This window comes from Larus michahellis, chromosome 21 (genome assembly GCF_964199755.1).
Source record: "Larus michahellis chromosome 21, bLarMic1.1, whole genome shotgun sequence".
NCBI classification, from domain to species: domain Eukaryota; kingdom Metazoa; phylum Chordata; class Aves; order Charadriiformes; family Laridae; genus Larus; species Larus michahellis.
This window is the reverse complement of record NC_133916.1, coordinates 3303606-3323458: the sequence shown is the minus strand read 5'-3', so window position 1 is coordinate 3323458 and position 19853 is coordinate 3303606. Positions and strand designations below refer to the sequence as shown.

The 19853-nt window shown below is 48.3% G+C and overlaps 1 protein-coding gene across 8 annotated transcripts in view; it reads left to right on the top strand.

Annotated features, from left to right (window-relative positions):
• The window catches only part of ANKS1A (ankyrin repeat and sterile alpha motif domain containing 1A), a 112727-nt gene that overhangs the window by 35778 nt on the left and 57096 nt on the right, over positions 1 to 19853 (top strand). For all 8 annotated transcript variants that reach the window (XR_012584393.1, XM_074564661.1, XM_074564660.1 and 5 more), the window contains 8 exons: positions 1524 to 1820; positions 2496 to 2571; positions 2847 to 2948; positions 4263 to 4358; positions 4454 to 4650; positions 6453 to 6545; positions 10819 to 10936; positions 17914 to 18485. Coding sequence is in view for 7 of the 8 variants with exons in the window: in XM_074564661.1 (XP_074420762.1) it covers positions 1524 to 1820; positions 2496 to 2571; positions 2847 to 2948; positions 4263 to 4358; positions 4454 to 4650; positions 6453 to 6545; positions 10819 to 10936; positions 17914 to 18485 (1551 nt within the window). In the remaining variant the exon portion in view is untranslated. The remainder of the gene's footprint in view (positions 1 to 1523; positions 1821 to 2495; positions 2572 to 2846; positions 2949 to 4262; positions 4359 to 4453; positions 4651 to 6452; positions 6546 to 10818; positions 10937 to 17913; positions 18486 to 19853) is intronic.

Genomic DNA, 19853 nt, shown 5'->3' with positions numbered 1-19853 from the left:
TCTGACATGTCTCACCTCTGCATGTGGCTGTTGCTGCTCCCTGCCTTCTGAGTCTTAGCTTTTATACAGGCTGCAGCTGCGGAGCCTCTCCAGGACTCCTCGCTTCCCTTATGCTTTTCACGTGGCTGAAAAATGATGCAAATACCAGATAAAAACAAAGGGGAGTTTGCATGCATGACTCCTGTAGTCCCTAGAATGACTTAACATGTTAATAGGATTAAAGTGCTGGTACAACAGAGCAAGTTCTGCAGCGTGGTTGTGAAATGGTGCAAAATACTGACTGCTCCTACAAGCCGGTATCCAAAAAAAAATCACGTGTTCTCAAAGCCTAAAGGAAGGTGCTTTGATCAAATTCAGTTTCTTTAGTAGTACTTCCAACTCCATGAAGACAACTGTGTTCTCTGGGATTTTTTTTTTAATGGGAACTGTTCTTAAAAATGATAAATTCAATGATGATTCTTTCAGCTAAGGTTTAAGCGAGTAACGATTTTTATACTAAAGTTTTTTGGGCTAAATGGTTAGATAGTATTTTTTTCCAGAGTGCTTTAACAGAAATCCCCCTGTGTCTAACACACAGTGGTAAAACTAGAAACTTGAGGCAAATTTAATTTTAGAGAAGGCTCTTTCAAATCTGACAATGATCCTGTTTTGCACCTGCAAGTGCAATGTTAGTGCTGCTTGTCTTTCAGTGCTTTGTGTTAGTGATTTTTAGCCTGACAGATGCTGCACGCCTTAATTGGATCTGGCTTTCGCTTGTGGAGGTGTTCTCTTGTCGCTTGGACAACTCTTCCCTCCGTTGACCCGAGACCTCGACTACAAGGGCTTGTTAGTGGAGTGATCTAATTGCACTGCTTTCTAATTCACGAACTGCATGGAACTCAACGCACCCTTTCTCTAAACCAGCTTGCGAGCTTCAGAATTGCAAAGGTGGAATGACTGTTATAATCAGGATAAGTAGGATTTGAAACAATTGAAGTTTAAATCTAAAATGATGACGATTAAGCTACAGCAGATAGAATTCATGCTGCAGTTTGCCTACCGTATCTTGCAGCCTTTTATTTTTGTGGCACCCCCAAGCGTGGGATGCTGCTCACAAATAACAGGCTGCCTTCCCCAGGTGCAGAATTAACGGGAATCCAGATACAACTTGACAATCCCTAAGCTTTAGCGTGGTCCCCTGGTTTTTGACCTCAGTGCTTTGAAAGCAGCCTATTCCACATATAGCACCTATGTCGTGTAGAGCAGATTTCCCCTATCTGAGTAAAGCTTATTTTTCTGAATGTTTTTGAAGCTTTTTCTGGGTGGGTTGGTGGATGAGCTCACGAGGGGATGTCTGTGCCTGGTACATGGCTACTGAGATGGTGAAAACATTCCTCCAGGCTCTGTTTCAAACTGAGCTCTCTGCTTCCCGATTGCCTTTTTATTTTTTTTTTGTCTTGTTTTTGCATTTAAACTTCAATGGTTTGAGTGAGGCATGGAGCAGCTTTGTTCTCCCTGGTTCTGACGTTCTGGTCTCCCCCCAGAACAACGACAACGAGACGGCGCTGCACTGCGCCGCCCAGTACGGCCACACCGAGGTGGTGAAGGTCCTGCTGGAGGAGCTGACCGACCCCACCATGCGCAATAACAAGTTTGAGACTCCTCTGGACCTGGCTGCGCTCTATGGGAGGCTGGAAGTCGTGAAGATGCTCTTGAACGCTCACCCCAATCTCTTAAGCTGCAACACTAAGAAACATACTCCTCTGCACTTGGCGGCCAGGAATGGTCACAAAACTGTGGTCCACGTCCTCCTGGATGCTGGCATGGATAGCAACTATCAGGTATCTCGTGTGTCTGTGTGTGAAGGGCTGGTCTAGTTGCTGGGGGACGGAGAACCCCCGTAGTTGTCGTACAGAGAGCTCCTCCTAACCCTCAGGGATCGCTTATGAAAGACGAGCGATAGCTTTGTTTTCCTCTGGGCTGTTTGTTCAGCTCTTGGTTGCTCTGAGAAGCTGCTCAGGGGGACTCCGGTGCTGTGCACGCTTCACGCCTGCTTGTTAGTTGGACAAAAAGCCCCAGGCACATGGCGAGGGAGAAAAAAAGCCTTTTCGCCTGAGCTATTCTGCCCCACGATACCATGAGCTCTTGATAGCGATGGAGCCAAACTGTGTCTCTTCCTATCAAGCCACGTGTGAATATGCTGTTTGCACAGCAATAGCTTGTGTGTGGTGGTCTTGTCTTTCCTTTTCAGGACATGACCTCTCGCTAAGCTGAGGAAAGTCCTTCCTTGGTCTCTAACCTGGGCCCGCATGTCTCTCTGAAGACACCATCCCCATTTTCCATTCCACATTCGCAGCATTGTAATAATATCAATAGTCTGTCTGCAGTTGTAGATCTTGTTGCCCACACTTCATATATGATGCCGTATATTTATTGCTTCTGTAACCTTCTAAAACATGCCTCCATCGCCATTCCCCACTGCCTAGCTTCATGCTGTTTTTCCATTTAATTTGCAGACTGAAAAAGGCAGTGCTTTGCACGAAGCTGCTTTGTTTGGCAAGACAGATGTGGTACAAATATTGCTGGCTGCAGGTGAGAGAATGATCCCCTTTGGAAGTGATAACCTGGTGATTCCTTCACCCGGAACTTGGGGAAACCCCTTTATAGTGGCAGCATGTGTCTCCAACCAGCTATGAAAGCTCCTCGGAGAGGTTATCTCCTGGTGTTTGGCTTTAGGTCTGCCTCTCCAGAGCATTTTTTAGCTCCCCCCGGTGAAGATCACAAAGATCTGACTTGCTGAAAGATATGAATTTGCACATAGTTCAAAAATATTCTCGCTTTTGCCTTCTCTACGCCTATTGCTACAGGTATTGATGTGAACATAAAGGATAACAGAGGCCTGACAGCTCTGGATATTGTGAGGGAACTTCCTTCTCAGAAAAGCCAACACATAGCAGCTCTCATCGAAGGTAAGTGATGTAGCCCTGTGTGGGGACAGGGGGGAGAAGTTTGGGGTGATAATTGTGCCAGTGCAAGTACAGGATTTTGTTCTCTAGTCCTGGAAAGTGCTGAAGGCAAAACAGCTTTGGGCCGGGTCCCTCAGTTCCCTCGCTGAGAGTCTTGTTGGAAGGAATGATGCTTAATGGCTCGGGTGAACTGTCTCCAGACCGAATATTTGCAGGGGGATCTTCTAGGGGGAAGATTTAAGGGGATTAACTCCTTTGCCGAAGGAGTGGGACATGACTTTTACAGTTTAAATGGGCTTAATTGAGCTTTGTTTAACTCACTTTAGAAGGTAATTAAAATTAAGGATAGCCTAAATCTGCTCGCAGAATGCCAAGTAATAGCTTTAGAAATGGGTTTGGATTAACTGTCCTTTATGTGTCTGTGTAGGCAAATAGTCATCCGCAGATCTTACATCCTACCCCTCACTTCATTGTGAAGCTTGGGCATGGATTTTGCAGATGAGATTTGCAGAAAAGGCCTTGATTACTTGTGGTTTATAAAGGAGCTGGGCCCATTGTGTCTGTCCAAGTTAGGGAATGAAATGTGGCATCTTAGCTAAATTCATACCTTGTAATTATGCTGTCTCAATTTCCTCTCAGCTGTGGGGAGAAAGATCAGAAGCGTATGCAACTGGTGTGCGTTATTCATGCTTAGCATTCGAGAGCTTTACAGGTTCAAAGCACTTTGCAGGCTTTTAATTAAGCCTTGCCTGTGAGGCTGGTAGGTATTAGCTCCGTTCCGAAATTGAAGACACAGATGAGCTTTAAAACTCAAGTTCTTGCAGGTAAATGCTGATAGCTTGCTCCTGCGAGGGAGCCAGCTGCGTGAGATGTTACTGTCTGACTTTATTCATGGAAGTTTAATGGTTCTGGCTGTGCCTGTGGTTAGGGGACCACAGCTAGAATTGATTTCTCTGCTGTCTTATGACTCCAGCAGACCGGACTGCATCTCTGGTTAGTGATGTAGCTTGTGTCTACAGCATGAAGTCATCTGCTCCGTGACGTCGTGTCCGTGCAGGAGCTTTGCAGCTTTCTGATTAAAGACTCTTAAAAAGTTCAAAGAACCATCCTTAACCTTGTGCATGTGATTAAAGAGGCCGCCTGTGTCTATTTTGGGATCTGAGCTGCAAGCTTTAGTAATATACTTTGCTGGTTTTTTGGAAACTTAATGAGCTGACAGTTGGCCTTCCATCCGCAAGGGAGGAAGCACCACATGCTGAAGTGGACGTAAAACCAGGTTGACATAAACTGACCCTGTCGCCCCTCCCCTCATTGCAGATTACACCATTGGGAAGAAAAGTGCCAAAGCTGCGGAGAAGACTGTTCCAGCACCGCTTGTTCCAGCCGCTGATCCCATGTGCCGGATATCTCAGGGTAGGCTTCCACACAGCACAGCAGTTGCTAGGACTCTTCTTTTTCCAAGGGCAGAAGCCCTGAGTGATGTATTTGTGTCTCTCTCCCTCTCACAGGTGACGTGGAGAAAGCGGTTACAGAACTGATCCTAGATTTTGATGTGAACCCCGAAGAGGAGAGCCCCTATGAAGCTTTATACAACGCAACGTCCTGCCACTCCCTGGACAGCCTTGCCAGTGGGAGATCTTCCGATCGAGAGTCCGTCAATAAGGAAGCGGAATCAGCCGGTCTCAAAGCAGCAGGAGTCAGGCCTGTATGTACCTCTGTGTGTTCATCTCTGCTTGCCTTAGAAGGACGGGTAACTTTTCATGATTTTGCAGCAGGCTGCCAATCCCCAGCTTGAGGAGATCTTTAAACTCAACCCTGACACTGATTAGAGCAGGCAGGTACCTCTCCTTTCCACTGGGTGTTGTATTGCCCGCAAGTGGCCACTTCTCCATGCCTGATTGTCACCTCGCGCTGCATCCTTCTGTTTTCTGGCAGTTGAATGCTGGTGCCTGTGAGTTTTGGTTCGTCAGGACGTTGCGCTTAGCTGAAGGGCTAACTTCTCATGCAGAAGAAAGCTTTGGAAGCTTTTGTGTGGAGCATTTTTCTCATCTCTCTTGCTCTCTGCTTTGCCCAAGAGACACTCTCAAGAAATTGTCTTTAAGAATATCTGGTTGGAAACTAGTTGGCAGCGGAAGCGTTTTTCGTGTATTACTTGCAGAGATCTGTAGAGGGTACCCAAGGCTTTACAAGGCAATGCAAAGCTCCTGAAACTGTCTCCATAGAAGCCTTCCTCATCGGTTAGTTGCATCTGCTGCCCCCTTAGCAATCGGTGACAGTGCAGAAGGGGCAGAAGGGATGCCGGCCTTGAGCATGCTGTGTGCCAGCTTCTGGGTTTGCTTTCTGGTTGGTTTTACAAAGCCTGCTCTGTGGATGGAGTTTGGCACAAAAGGCAAAGCGGCAATGAACAATTAAACTGCTGGTGGTACTGTAACAGTGCTACTTCTCTCCCTGCAAAGAGGTGCATCCTTTTTCCTGTACTATTAGAAAATATAGTGGAAATGAAACAAAAGCTGTAGAAGACTGACATTTCAGCTAGGTCTCTCTTTAGGGTATGCCATACAAGATGCGCTAAGTCCTGTTACTGACTAAATCTTGGTGGTTTATATCCAGCTATGCGCTGTCCTGTGTTAATAGTGTCTGATGTGAAATAAGCTCAGCTCTGTCACAAATGAGAAATGATGAGAGGCTGAACTGCAGCGGACGGGGAGAAGAAAGAGGAACGTGTTCTAGGAGCTTGCTGAAGTTTCTCCCAAAATTTAGCTGGAGTTTTTTGGAGTGAGCGGATTGCCTCTGCCGTCTTTCCCTGTGCCATTAGATGGAGCTCTTGCAGGGCAGGAGGTGACCTCGGGATGCGTTTCCCTCCGCAGCGAGACAAGGCAGCAGCTCTCGCTGCCCACAGGCAATCTTGGGATATTTGAGGAATGCAGTGCAGCATTGTCTCTCGATCTCCAGGGTTTTTCACTATAAAAGGTGCCTCTGGAATCACTTATTCATGTTACTGTTTCGTTAAGACACAAGTGATGAGTCTTCCCTTTCTACCCATCTGCACGAGTTCATTACTGACCTTCACTGTGTAAAGCTGAGATTACCAGTTTGGGTCTGAACGAACTGGTTTAAGTAATGAAGCAATAAACCTGTGTACACAGCACCTTCCAGCCGAGCGGTTTTATTCTCCTGAAAGCACAGTTGGTGCTCACGTGGGTCTGAGCTGGCCTTGTGACCGCTGCGGAGCAGAAGCGGGTGGTCAGTGTTCTCCATCCGGAGGACTGCGGTAGGGTGAATCTGCAGAAAGGGCTCTCCCAAATTGGTGTCCTGCTGAAGAGGAGGAGGAGAAAAGGCAGCAACCATCGCCAAATTCTGAGCTGTTAGGACTAACTCCTCCACCCAGATTAATTTGAGGAGGTCCTTACTATGCTGCGTTCAGGGCAGCGTGGACGTAGTGCCAGTGGAAGCAGAAGGGGACATGCTTTAACGCAACGCAGTTGACTGTGGTCTTCTAAACTGCAGAGAGAGCGTCCACCCCCGCCTGCCAAGCCACCACCCGATGAAGAGGAGGAGCAGCACGTGGAGAAGAAGATAGGCCATGGTGCTTCCTGTGAGGTACGTGGGACTTGATCTGGGGTGTTTTAGAAGAGTGTGGCCTAAAGAACAGTTTTAATAATTTGGAAGGAGCCAACTCCCTTGCAAGTCAGGTTGTGAAAGGGAAGTTTTCTTTCACTCCAGCATTGCTGCTGTCACTTGCCGTGGGAACTTCCTTTGTGCGGTTCTTCCAGGGCACCTCTGCGTTGACCTTCAGCCTTACTTTCCTATTCTTGGCTGAGAATTCCCTTAGGAAGAGATTTTTCTGAAGCACGTTGCGATGTGGACTGTTGCCCACTTGTAATGATCCCACCAAATGCATCTTCACTTGAGAGTGAAACCCAGAGGGCCGTTAGTTCCTGCTGCTTCTTAGCTTCCAGCTGTGGAGGAGATGCGTGGGCTTGGGGGTCCTGCTGACGTGAACAGGGATCAGGGGCTTGAATTCAGCAGAGAATCTGTCCCAGCATGTGTTAAAGCTGTCTTCTGCAGAGGTCAATGCACGTGAGCTGCTTTTTGATGAAACTAAAGCTCTTTTGTTCTGCATTGTTGCTCCTGGGCTTCCTATCGCTCACTTCTATTCACCTGCCTGTGAACCTGAGATGTGAGGGTTCTCCAGGAGACCTGTGCGTAGGGGGGTGCGAAACCACAAATGTGTCTTGGCAACCTCTGCTGACACCCCAGAGAATCTTCAAAGCAAAACCAAATCTTGTGGATTTCCTGGTTTTTCCAAATGCAGTAGGTTGTATGTAAAACGAATGGAGCGTGTGCTGCCTCTCGCTGTCGGAACAGGCTCCAGTTCACCACACGCTTTGCTTCGAATGTGTTGATCTGCTGAAGTTCCTACAAGGCATAAATGTGATCTGTTTTCTGAAGTATGTCAAATCTCCACGAGACATGAGTAAATGCTATTTGCTTTAATGGAACTGACTCTTTATAGAGAGAGTAAAGCTCCAAACAGCGCATAAACAGTAAAATTGAAATGCAAAACTGTGGACTGATCTCTCCGCTGCTGTTAAAATGGTTTTGCAGTGTGTGATAACCAGTCCCGTGGCCGGCCCTGGGCAGAGCAGAGCTGGGTAGCAGGTCACGGCATAATTGGAAAGCAGAACTTGTTCATGACAATAAACACGAGGGAGGGAAACGTGCATTGACTGCTCCTGCTGAGTTATCTTGCCATATTTAATTATAAAACACCTGCTGTGTTGTCCTGCCACTAAAGGCTTTGGAAATGTGATCCATTAAAGGAAATCTTGCTGGCAAATAGACTTGAATGCAAAGCGACTCGCTGGGGAGATCTTGATTTGCAACCAATTCCATTGATAGAACTTGCAGGCAGCGTGTGTCGCTGCCTGGAAATGACCTTCTAGATGTCCCGATAAGGCAGGTTTGGGTCTGATTCTTTTTCTTTGCTTACTATTTCTGGGGTGCTCAGTTTTTCTGATTCTTGCCCATTATTTATCATCTCGGCACATGTTCTCTCTGGGTTGGGCAGGCGTGAACAGGAATACGCTTGGGGAATGCTGTAAAAGTCTCGTTGCAGCATCCTGATCTGCTGTCCTCCAGACCTGCTCTGGCGTTAGGGCTGGGACAGTTAGTCATTGACTGCTCTGGGGTTGGGCCAAACTCTGGTTTCAAAAGTAGTCTTTTTATTCTGTTGCCAATACAGGGCTATCTGTCAAAGCAGATGTGCATAAACAAGAAACTTTTAACTTTCATCATGGAAAAACATTAGTACAAACAGGCAAAAGAGCTGATTGTTTGGAGGTGCTCGAGTGCCGCCTTTCACTATCTGCAGAAACCTTCTGGGTTTGCAGCTGAATAAGAGTCTGCGTTGTCAAATTAAACTTCAGTTTCATTTGTTTACTACTCATCTCCGAAAGGGAAGTGCAGACAAAAGCCAAGGCGCCGTGTTTGTTCCCGCAGTTTGATCTGCAGTTCTGGTGGGGGAGGAGAGAGAAACGAGATGAGTTGCCCTTTAAAAAGTCCTTCAAAGTCCACTGCTGTGGACTAAGTACGCTTTAAAAAGCGTGCTCATTATTAACAACATCTTATTTTTGGGCTTTGCTAATAGTGAATATTCATACATGCTAACCAACATGTATAAATAAATGAAAGATGAATTGGGAGAAGGTTTTGTTTGATGATTTTGTTACTCCTGGTTGCAGAGCCTCCAGAGCAAGCATCAGTCTCCAGCAAACAAAGGTCTTCATTTTGAGTGAATTTGAACCTGAGACTCTATTTAAAGCTTGGAAGGATGAGAGATGGAGAAAATAAAGTGTGACCAGGCCTATAAATGCACGCGCGAAAGTTAACAAAGCAAAAGCTGGGAATTGCGTGCTGTCGGGGAGCTGCTTTTGAATGCATTCGGTGCATTTGATGGAGGACAGCATAGTCCTCGTCACCTGCAGGAGTCTCGGGAGAATTCTAATGCCTGGCCTGAGGTCCAGGCTACAACTGTGAGGACAGGCTGCTGCTGTGCAGTATTTTTCCAAGATCTCTGGCGAGAGCCTGTTACCTGCTGTTATGGTCTGATGTTTTTGTGCCACCATCTGGTCAGGAGTTGTTTTTTTTCCTTAATTTGCTCATTATGAGCTCCTTCACCTGAAAAGGAGCGGGTCTGCCTGACGGCTCATGCTTGAAGCAGGTAGAATAAATACTTTCTTTGCTGGACGTGACCCATTTCCTCCCATTGAGAAAGCCGATTTAAAAGCCAGCTGGGCTTGTGCAGAAACAGTACGCGGATGCAGGACTCCTGTCAGTGCTGCTGACTCCTCTGTGTCTTTCCAAGACTCCCTAAACTTCCAGAGGTCCTGGCTAGATTGCAGTCGGGTAGGTAATTTTTAGTGGGGGCCCGTTGTGAGGGGGAATGGTTTGAAACTAAAAGAGGGGAGATTTAGACTAGATATAAGGAAGAAATTCTTTCCTGTGAAGGTGGTGAGACCCTGGCCCATGTTGCCCAGAGGTGGGAGATGTCCCATCCCTGGAAACATTCAAGGCCGGGATGGATGGGACTTTGAGCAACCTGGTCTAGTTGAAGATGTCCCTGCCTGTGACAGGGGGGTTGTACTAGATGGCCTTTGAAGGTCCCTTCCAACCCAAGCTATTCTATGAGGTACCTATTTGCCCTTAAAGCAACTCTGATGCTTTCTCTTTGGGGAAGAAATGGTTGGACTTGATGATCTCGAAAGTCCTTTCCAACCTAGACGATTGTATGAAATTGGAGCTGGTGCCTAGTCCGCTGTCTAGACAGTCCCAGGAGACTGTGACCATTACAGGAGTCCTCCTTGGGGAGATGTTTTGTTTGGACCTGTCCTTCCCTGGCTTGGCAGCAGGTCGGGATTGATGCTTTCTGGCCTGGGTTTGACCCCACTGCGGTTGGCCGTGGGCACAGATGGCTCCTGGGCCAGGGCTGCATCAGCCTGCCAGGGTCTGGCCAGGAGATGGTGCTGAAAGGCAGCTGACCATGCAGGCGGGGGGTCTTGAAGCCCAGTTTGGCCCCATTAGCACCAGGGTGGCACTGGTGGCTCTCTAAGGATGTGGAACGCCTATCATCCTTGGTGGTGAGGTAGACCAACGTGTGCGAGTCTGCAGCAAGACTCAGCTGGATCCTGCAGCGGGACCGCATTCCTGCACGTGGATGGTGGCTTTCCAGAGCAGCTTGCTGGAGGGGCTGCCAATATCACAAACAAGCTCTAATCAGAGGCTTTTGGGGATTTAAGCGAGCAGACTCGCTGCTGCACATCCTGAGGTTAAACTGAGTTTATACAGTGTTGCTTGAGGGCTCTTTAGTCCTAAAACCACCGTGCATCCTGAGGTTAGAAATGCTCCAGCTGAGACTTCGGAGAAGGTGGCAGGGATTTGGGCTTTTTTTTTTTTTTTTTTTTAGCCATGTCCTAATAGGGCCAGCAATTAAATAGTGAATGACGATGCAAATTCCAATAGCAACAGCAAGTCTGAGTTGGGATGAACAGGAATAACGGTCTCAGCTCTTTTTCCCCGTCCAGGCTGTCTGCAGCCCTCGCGCACTGAATCAGTTGGTCAGCGCTAAAAAGCTGGCAGCAGCCCTAAAGACTAGAAAATAAAGGGGTTTGGGGGTTGGTGGTTGTTGTTTTTTTTTTTTGAGGGGCAAAAAAAAAAAGTGGGGGGCGTATTACATTTTGGATCACGCTCCACAGCGAAGGTGTCGCCTCTGCCAATCCCTTGCTTAAACCATGGCATAAAGAGGCCTTGTGCTTGATCGCCGGGATAAATAGCATTGCTTTGTGGAGCGCTACATTATGCTGTTTTTCATTAGGTCTCTGTTGCACGAGGAAAGAGCAAGGGAAGTGGAGCTGAGGAAGAGGAACACCCTTACGAGCTGTTGCTCACAGCAGAAACGAAAAAGCCCGTTGCAGTGGATAGGAAAACAAAAGGTAAGTGACTGTCCAAAAAGCAGAGCTGTTTGCTGAGCTGCCTTTAAGGGAAATATAGAGGGCAGAGAGTAACTGGAACAATTAAACTCTTTGCTGGGTGGGGCGGCTGCATTGCAATTGTTTTGTTTCCTGGTAATCTTCACTTTTATAAAGGAGAGATCTAAACGTTCCTGTACAAAATGTACACGGAGGAAGGGCACCTCCGCTGTTTTGACAGCAAAGAGATTGCGAGGACCTACTCCGTTAACTTAAAAAATCAGCAGATGTTGTGCACAGTCAAGTAAATGCAGAGGGGTGGAAGGCTGTGCCTTGTTGTTAGCAGTGAGAGGGACCAAAGCAAGCGTTTAAATGAGGCGTATTCTCCATCAGCTGAGTTTAAAGACTTGCTGGCGTTGCATGTTGGTATCAGCAGACGACTTGCCCCGCTATCCTGGTCTTAAAATCAACATCCCGCTGTGTATTAAAGCTAATTTGAGATGTAAACTAACAAAGGAGGAAAACAAACCTGTGTAGAGTGAGCCCCTTTCTAGAACTGACTGAAAATCCACGATATAGCCAGGTTAAGTACCGAACTCAGCGCCCTTCTCCCACAGGGACCTCTGTGCTTTACAAAGGATCTGGGAACACCTTGTCTCTTGTGTTTGGCTGTCGCCGGGCTTTTTGGCTTCCCTTCAACAACAACAACAAAAGATTTGTTTAGAGGAGAAACATCACTTGCTTTTATTCAAAAGTCCTGAGCAGGAATTTGTGGAAGGATTTAGTTTGGACTCTAAACCTGGAAAAGGTCTCGTGTTGAGGATGAACGGAGGATAACACGGATTCGATGTGATGTCTCATTGACTGCCCTGTGAGACCTGTGGATTTTTTCTCCCCCCCCGCCCCCTTCTTGCAGTGTGTGACAGCTTTCATTCCTCGAGTCCTGCCGCTCTCCTGGCTTGTGTAGGGTGGCACAAGAGGTCGTTGGTTTCCCACCAGGATTTGCCAAAGCCACTTGCTGCCCGAGGCAAAGTTAGGGTGCTTTTCAGGTTGGTGCTTTGCAGTCTCGGCCAGGAATAGCCCTTCGGCGACAGGCATTGAACCAGGAGCTTTCAGGGCCGTCTTTTCAGTATACAGCTATTGCTGGTTATTCAAGTGCGAGCTATTCCTGACGGCTTTGCGCCTTTCTCTGGCTACTGTGTCTAGGTTTGATTAATGGGAGTGAAGGGGTGTCATAATTATGTGTCAGATTAAAATAAAATCTTCAAGTAATGCATCTGCTTGTTCCTGATGCAAATCTCTTCCCTGAAACACCTGAAGACATCGGTACCACAGGCCGTCTAAGCCCCGTTTCACAGAGAGGTTGCAGGAAGCATCTTCAGCCTCTTAAGGATCCGGAGCAGGGTCCTGTCTTTTAACATACAGCTAGAAAGGGAATAGCTGTGACTTCAGGGTTTGCAGTCCATGGAAAGTGTTCCTGTGTGTGTAACAAACCTAGAGCCCTTTCCACTGTTGTAGTGGGAGAAATCCAGGGATGCGGTTGAGTTTTCTCAACTTCCAGGACTTGTCCGCTCTTTTAAATGCGATTAGCGCTATGACTGATGCAGTGGAGCCTTTGATGTAGTGGAGGTGAAGAGCTGCTGATGTGTTTCTCATCTCTTGCATTTCTTAAGCTTGCCAGGGCCATCTCCCATTGCTCTTTGTGGTGGACCTGGAGAAAGGGACACGACTGTTTGTCCCCCTTCTCCGAAGGGTACCAGCTTTTTCCAAAGACGTTTTCCAAAACGTCTCAGTGTGGCACATGTGGCAGTGTCCCCAGCTGGCAGCTCTCCATGTCCTGCAGGAGCAGCTGAGCTTTGACAGGGCCCCGTGTCATTTTTCACCTGCTGCTTGTCCTCTCGGGGACTTCAGGCTTCTCAACCCCAGTAGGAAACGAGGCGCTGACTGGTTTTCTCTTGTGGTGGTCATCCTTGCCTTCTGACACAGCATTGCAGGCCGCTGCTTTCTGCACGCGGGTCCTGTGAGTGCTCTGGAAGGGTGGATCAGCTTTGAAATCTGCTTTGTTATGCTGGGAACAAAAGGAAATGTTTCCGGCTTTCGTGGTACTTGGGGTCAGCTGCCAGAAGGGCATGTGGAAGCAGACGTAGCGAGTATGAAATGCGAGTTATAAGCTGATGGGGGGGTGAGGAGATGCATTTAGGGACCAGCAGAGTCATTTTGGCAAAAAGTTGAACGAGGGCTTGAGTGATGGACTGAAGCCTTAATTGGGGTGTTGGAGAATTTTCCCACCTCTGGATCAGAAGGGTCCTGGAGCATCAAAGGCAGCAGCTCAATCCCAAGACAAGGAGCGGGCTGAAGCATGGCTTTGAATTGCTTCTTGGCCCTTGATCTGAGAGGCTGGGCTTCTCGATGTTGCTTGATGAGTTCTGGAGGAGCCTTTGGTCAGGAGAGAAGGACTGGGATTCTCGCAGGCTACTGAGAAGGGCTTTTCAGGGCAGCCAAAAGGCTGAATTTCAGGCACGCTGGTTTTAATGGTGCCTTTCATATGTGATAGCTGCCTTTGTTCCTCTTGCTGCAACTTGTCTCGTATCCAGTGCCCAGATGAATGTGGTATTATCCGCCTGGCTTTGGTTGCCTTTTGTGTAGGTTGCAGCAGTTTGCTGTCACATGCTGGAGCACTAGGAAAAGTTGGCCTAATGTTTTGGGCAGAGTATCAGAAGTGGTTTGAGCCAAATGCTTTCCCATCCCCTTTGGTAAGGAAACTACGTGCAATCACATGCGTGAAGCCAGGGCATTCAGATCTTCAAACGGGACTTGTAAATAGGCCAAAAGTGGTGAACTGACCGGGAGGAGGCTGCACAACTCCTGCTGCGTTCACAGAGATCTGATGGAGGGTGAATACGGAAATACTGCTGAGTTTTGATTCTGTCTTGCTCCTCGGGAGAGTCATCCACAAGTGCAGTCAGCAGTAACCAGCTGCAGGTAGGACTGACTTGGTTCCTTCTGACAGTTTTTAAAAACTGATGTTGTTGAGGTTCTGCTGTGCTGCTTCCATAGGAAGCCCGGCTTGAAGTCCCTGCTTTCACCCTTCCTCCTGCTAGAGTTGTTCTTTGTGGTTGTACTGGCTCAACCAGGTGTACGGCTGTGCTCTGAACCAGGTATCTGACCCAACGGTAAAAGACAAAGCATGCTGCCGTGAGTTTTCAAGAAAATATCTTTTCACAGAGCCCGAGTGTAGCTACAGTAGCAGTGGGATGTGTGTCACGATAGGGAATCTACGGGGACACATGGATATTGCTTAGAAGGGTTGGAACGGACAGAAATCTCTTGGTTTGCTGTGAGATGAATGACAGTGTAGAAGCACCACCGGTGTGCCCGCCATGGTTTTGTCACGGATGGAGGACAAACCCTTTTCCCATGTCTCAGGACCAAGCCTACGTTTCTGCTGTCATGATGTACTTATGAGGAGCCACAGCAACTAGGGCAGTGTTTTATTGGCCTTTCTTAAAAGGGGACTGGGGGAGGGGCTACAAACAAGCACAGGTTCAAGTAGCTTTTGGAGGATAAATTCTGCCCCAAGTGACCGAGCTCAGCGAGACTAATAGAGGAGCGTATTGTACATTTCTGGGTTTCACATGCAGTATCGCGCTGCGTAAATGAGCCTTTGTTTTAGTTTTACTACAGGTGAAGGTTATTTTTGCACTTCTAAAGTAGCACCCTAAAGACCAGCTTCCTTCTCTTCTCTGGCCTTTTATGCCACAGGAGATAGATTTGCATGCTCCTCACTTGACAAATTCTGGGATGGTGTGGCATGGGGAGCCTCTTCTGTATGAAAGCTGGGAGCTGGCATATGCCCTCGCTAGTTTTAAGGTTGGGGAGCTTGAGCAAAGAGCAGCTGCAATAACAGCGTCATTCCCCTAATCCAGGGGTATGAAAACAAACCCTGCCGATGATATATAGGGAAAGAAATTTGATCGAGGCAGGGCGGTTGCAGCTTAGTGCTAGGAGTTTAGGGAAGTGCTTTGTGTCTGGAATCATCAGGCTGCCGGCAGGGAAGCTCTTAATTGAATCCCGCCTGGGAAGCAGACAGCCTGTACCCAGAAGGGGGTTCCTGTTCCCATTTCGGTGTTGGAAGTTCCTCCTGTCGGTGCAACCTGCAGCAGGCGTTGGCTGAAGGAGTCGGGACCAGTCAGATGTCTGTGCTTGGGTGTAAAATGAGCTCAGGGAGTTGGGCAGAAGTCCCTGTGTTAAGGACGACTCCCTTTCTGAATTAGAAGGTGCAACTGGAGGAGGATGCTTTCAAATCCCTTGAAGTGCAGCAGATGGATAGAACTGGGGTCTCTCTGCTTTTCTAGCACCTGAATATTATTTTCCCCTTCCCCAAATTCACTGCAGCCTTGAAAAATGAGTACTGTTCATCTTTTTGCCATGAGAAAAGTGATCAGCGCATCAGCTGAATCATGTCAGTAACCTATCCCAAAAAGGTACACCTTCCCAGGGTGGCCAGTGGTTGTTCTGCCCTCTCTGCTCGCCACCCTGAGGCACCTTGAGTTGAAACCCCAAAAGAATTTTGTGAAACCCTGGGATCCCCTGGGGAACCCTCTGTGTTCCTGATGAGAAGGAGTGAGATTGCTCTTCCCTGCCAATGTTGGTTCTTCTGTCGGCAGCTTTCGGCTCAGGCCTGTTACATGTTCTGAAATGTCTCCTTCAAGATGTTCCTCACATCTTCTGAGCAAGTGCTGTTGTCCTTGCGTCACCCCTTCCTTCCCTGGCAGCTGCGTTGTATTTTGAAGTCCTCCTTCGTCGGCCCGAGGATGAATGGGGGGCTGTGATTTCTGCTCAACAGGAGCCCTTTTGTGAGTCTCTGGAGCTGGATTTGGAGCACTTTGTTCTGGCTCGACCCAAGTGTTCCAGCACGTGGCATAAACTTTCACCAGCCGCCTCTCTGCCTTCAGCAGAAATGTCAGTAAAGGTTAAGCTGGGGCATGGAAGAAATTATTTCCAAGACAGGAAGGAGGTTAAGAAGAAAGGCTGTTGATTTTGCAAAAGTTTTTCCCTCCTTGTCAGGTTAATGTGACTGTCCCATCAATGCTGTGTCCCTTTTATTGGGTCAGGAGCTTTTTCTTATTAATAGCCGTCTGTCCTGTGAACGCAGCATGTCTGATCTCTTCTAAGGTTTCTCTCCAGCATTACAGCTTCATAACTTTATGCAAAATAACTGAGCATAGTCTGGTCTTGAGATCTTCTGATGGGGCGCTGTTGTTGGCACTCCCCGGCCAGCCTTAGGAATGATGCTGGAGACACCCCCTGCCCACAGGGCATGTGCCTCCCCCTTGGCAACTTCAGCTGCAGAACCTGTGGTGTCTGTGCCCCTGCAAGATAGTCAACAACTACTTCATTGTCCTGGAATCTTTAACTCGTAGGATCCAGAATGAAATAAGCCCTCGCATCACTTGATCCCGGGGAGAAGCGAGCTCCGCCGGCGCGCTGCCCTGGCAGTCAACCTCCGTTCGGGCTTTGGCTCTTCCTGACTCAGCTGCCAACTGAGCAAACTGCTTTTAGCATTTCTGTGGAGTAAACAAATGCCTGCGAGAGGGACTAGCTGCGCTCATCCAACGCAGGGCGCACGAGACCCCAGGATCTGAAGCGGCTCGCAGAGATAAAGGACTAATTCAGTCCTTTCCTGCCTCATTTCTGGTGTGAGGACAGACCGCAAAACCAGATGGGTGTCAGCGTTTGAAAATAACCTGGTCGAGCCTAGTGCTGGGGAGGATGCTTGGGGGGAAGGAGTTGATCTCACTGTTGTTGCTAATAGGCTGCTTTTAATTAAAGATAAGTAAAATTCATCAGTGTGTTTTGCCTCACTGAAACGAGGATTCCTTTGCCTTGGCTGCCAAGGGCTGCTCTCTTGCAAAGCAAGCAATTTCCTCTTCCCATCTAAACATCCTCCTTCATTACAGAGCCACGTTATCGGGGTGCTTTGCTGTATTGTTCCTTTGCAGCGTCGGTTTTTGGTCCTCGGACTGAAGAGTGTTTCTTCAGTGCTAAATGGAAGTGGTTAAAATTCGCAAGCGATTCTGGGCGGGTGTAGGAATCCCTGGTAAACACAAGCCATACTCCTTCGCTTTACAGAGTTTTGCTTTTACAGTTCAAATGCACGTGTGTAACGTGAGCAAGGTGAGTACGCGTATGTCTGCACACGCTTGGCAATTGGGATGAGTCAATTATTCATGATTTATCCGGCGCCCTGGTACCTGATATTAAAGCTGTTGGTCCAAGAGTAGCTGAGTAAGTGTCACATTTCTGGGACAGCCGGCGCTCCGCGCAGCTCGCTGCCGTTGACGATCAGACCCTTCTGTGTTCAGTGGTTCGCTTGCAAGAGGGAGACTTCTGATCAAGTTTTTTTTTATTGCATAAACTGTTTATTTCTCTCCCCTGAGTAGGGAGGAGAGGTTAAACTTGGAAACCGCTAGGGAGGAAAGCACTGTGGTTTGTTTTTTTTGTTGGTTTTTTTTTGGTTTTTTTTGGTTTTTTCTTTTGGGGGAATGGATTTTGGAACTCGCAGGTTGATTACAGTCCAGAAGTTTTCCCACCCCGCAGCTCGTGCCAAGAGCAGGGAGCGCTGCTCTAAATAACACTTTGGCCTTTATGGAAATGTATCAGATGTTCCAGGAGCCTCCGTCTCCGCTTCTCCTACCTCACTTGCTCTCTCTGCAGGATATAGTTAGCACTTCTCTTAGCCTTATATAGCAAGGCCTGATAGTTAGTGTTAACAGGAATAAAACAACAAGGAGAGCTGCCAGATTGCATAAATCAGGCCAGTGTTTGGAATTTCATAAATGCCGTGACTTTGGGTACAAGTTGAGCACGCGGAACAATACTGAACTGTTCTCTCTTTATCTCTCCCTCCCTTGCTGAGGGAGGGCAGGGAGAGAGCTGGGATTTTGCTGCTTCTTCCATGTTTTTAATTCCCCCTCTGCTCTGTTTTCATCCCCTTGAAGACCACAGGAGGAGCAGTGGCAGCCGCAGCCAGGACTCTGCCGACGGCCAGGACATCCAGGTTCCAGAGCAGTTTTCAGGGTTGCTTCACGGTTCTTCCCCGATCTGTGAGATAAGTGAGGACCCTTTCAGGCTTGTTTCCTCCGCGGAGAAAGGAGGGACGGAAGCTACCGCCCACCCACCTGCTATGCAGCTGGAGGATGCTGACTTACCTGCCTCTGCGTCGGTACGGACCAGCTCTCCGGACCAAAACCAGAAAGTGGTCTACGCAACCGTCCAGCACACGCACGTCACCCGGGCGGATCCTGAAACTGTAGTCACGCCCCACGTGCTGCAGCACCCCGGCAGTGCCGAGGAAGAGGGGGACAGAGCTGTGGGCAGAGCCCACCCGGGGAGCAAGCCCAAAGCCGAGCTTAAACTCAGCCGCAGCTTGTCCAAATCGGACTCTGATCTTCTGACCTGCTCTCCAACAGAGGACGATGCCATGGGGAGCCGGAGCGAATCGCTCTCCAATTGCAGCACTGGGAAGAAGAGGCTGGAGAAGTCCCCATCCTTCGCTTCGGAGTGGGATGAGGTAAGGCTGACCTCGCTTAAGAGCTGCTGTGCCAGGGATGAATCTGTGCAGCACGAGCTCTTCTCTACCGCACTGCCCTTCGGAGGGGGTCCCGGGTGGGTGTCACTGCTTTTACTAACTCTGACATCACATTGACAGACAAATGCTCGCTTGTAAGTCTTTACCGGTGTTAAATGCCAAAAGACAGGGTTAATCGGAGTGGGAAAAAAGTGGAACTGCAAGAAGTGAGGGGTTTTTCAAAGTGTTTTTAAAGTTGCTCAAATACAGGGGTTGATTTCTTTTAGGCAAGCCAGATAAGTTTTTTACATCCCCAAAATAAGGGAGAGTTTGATAAGTGCTCCTCGCAAATCTTTATGTTGACCTCCTCTTTCCAAATCTTCCCCTGCGGACTCTCCCAGCATCCAGAGACATTTTGTTTCTGACTGCTGGGGGGGGTAAGCAGCGTCCTGGGTTCGTGGGGATGGAAGGCAGAGAGTGATTAGGCTGTGTTTTGTGTATTTAGTAGCTCCCACTTTCCTCTTCACATATTTATTTCAGAGGCTTGTTAGAAGTCACTTTATTATAGCACAGGAGGCCCGTGGATAGTTAAATATTTCATGCTCAGAAAGTTGGCCCTAGTGAACCACTCAGGCGAGATTAAGTGTCCCTCTGAAATTCAGCACCGCAGCATTACTGAAACATTCTTTGGAGATGATTCTCTGCTGGTAGAGCAGCAGTGCCGCGCAAGAGATAAGCTCAGATGAACCACTCTTTGTACACTGAGAGGAAATAAAACCCCTGGCGTGTTGCTGGGGGGGTGTGGAGCCGTGTGTGCCGGGCGTGTAAACCCCTGGGACGGCTGTGCCCCCGCTCGCCTTGTCCTCCCTGTGCTGACTGATGCTCAGCTGCCTCTCTCGTCCTGACTGGGAGATAAAAATCATCTTTTCTGGGAGGGGGAAGCATTCAGAGGTGCTAAAAGCAAAGTGGGAATCCCTCCTCAGTACGAGCCCATCCTTCAGTTTGTACTCCCGCTCCCTGCAGTGTTTCAGCGTTGCCAAATACATCTGTTTTCCCCTGTAGCTGTTCTGGTTGTCGGGGCTTTGCTGTTAATTACCAGGGTGAGTTGCACCATGGCTGTTAGTGAAAGATTCTGCAGCTGAAGGCTCATTTGAAAGGACCGGATGGTTTTCACTGCGCGTTTCATGCCTACCCGAACTGTTTACAGCAAACATTGAAAGGGAAGAAGCCTTTGGCTTTACAGTGCTGCAGAGCTTTACTCGGAGCAGAGGTCAAGCGTTAGTGTGCCTGGGCTTCCTCTGCTCGGAGGAATGAACCCGCAGATCTGCTTCCCCGCTTGTAAACAAAAAAACATCATTTCCACCCGGTGTC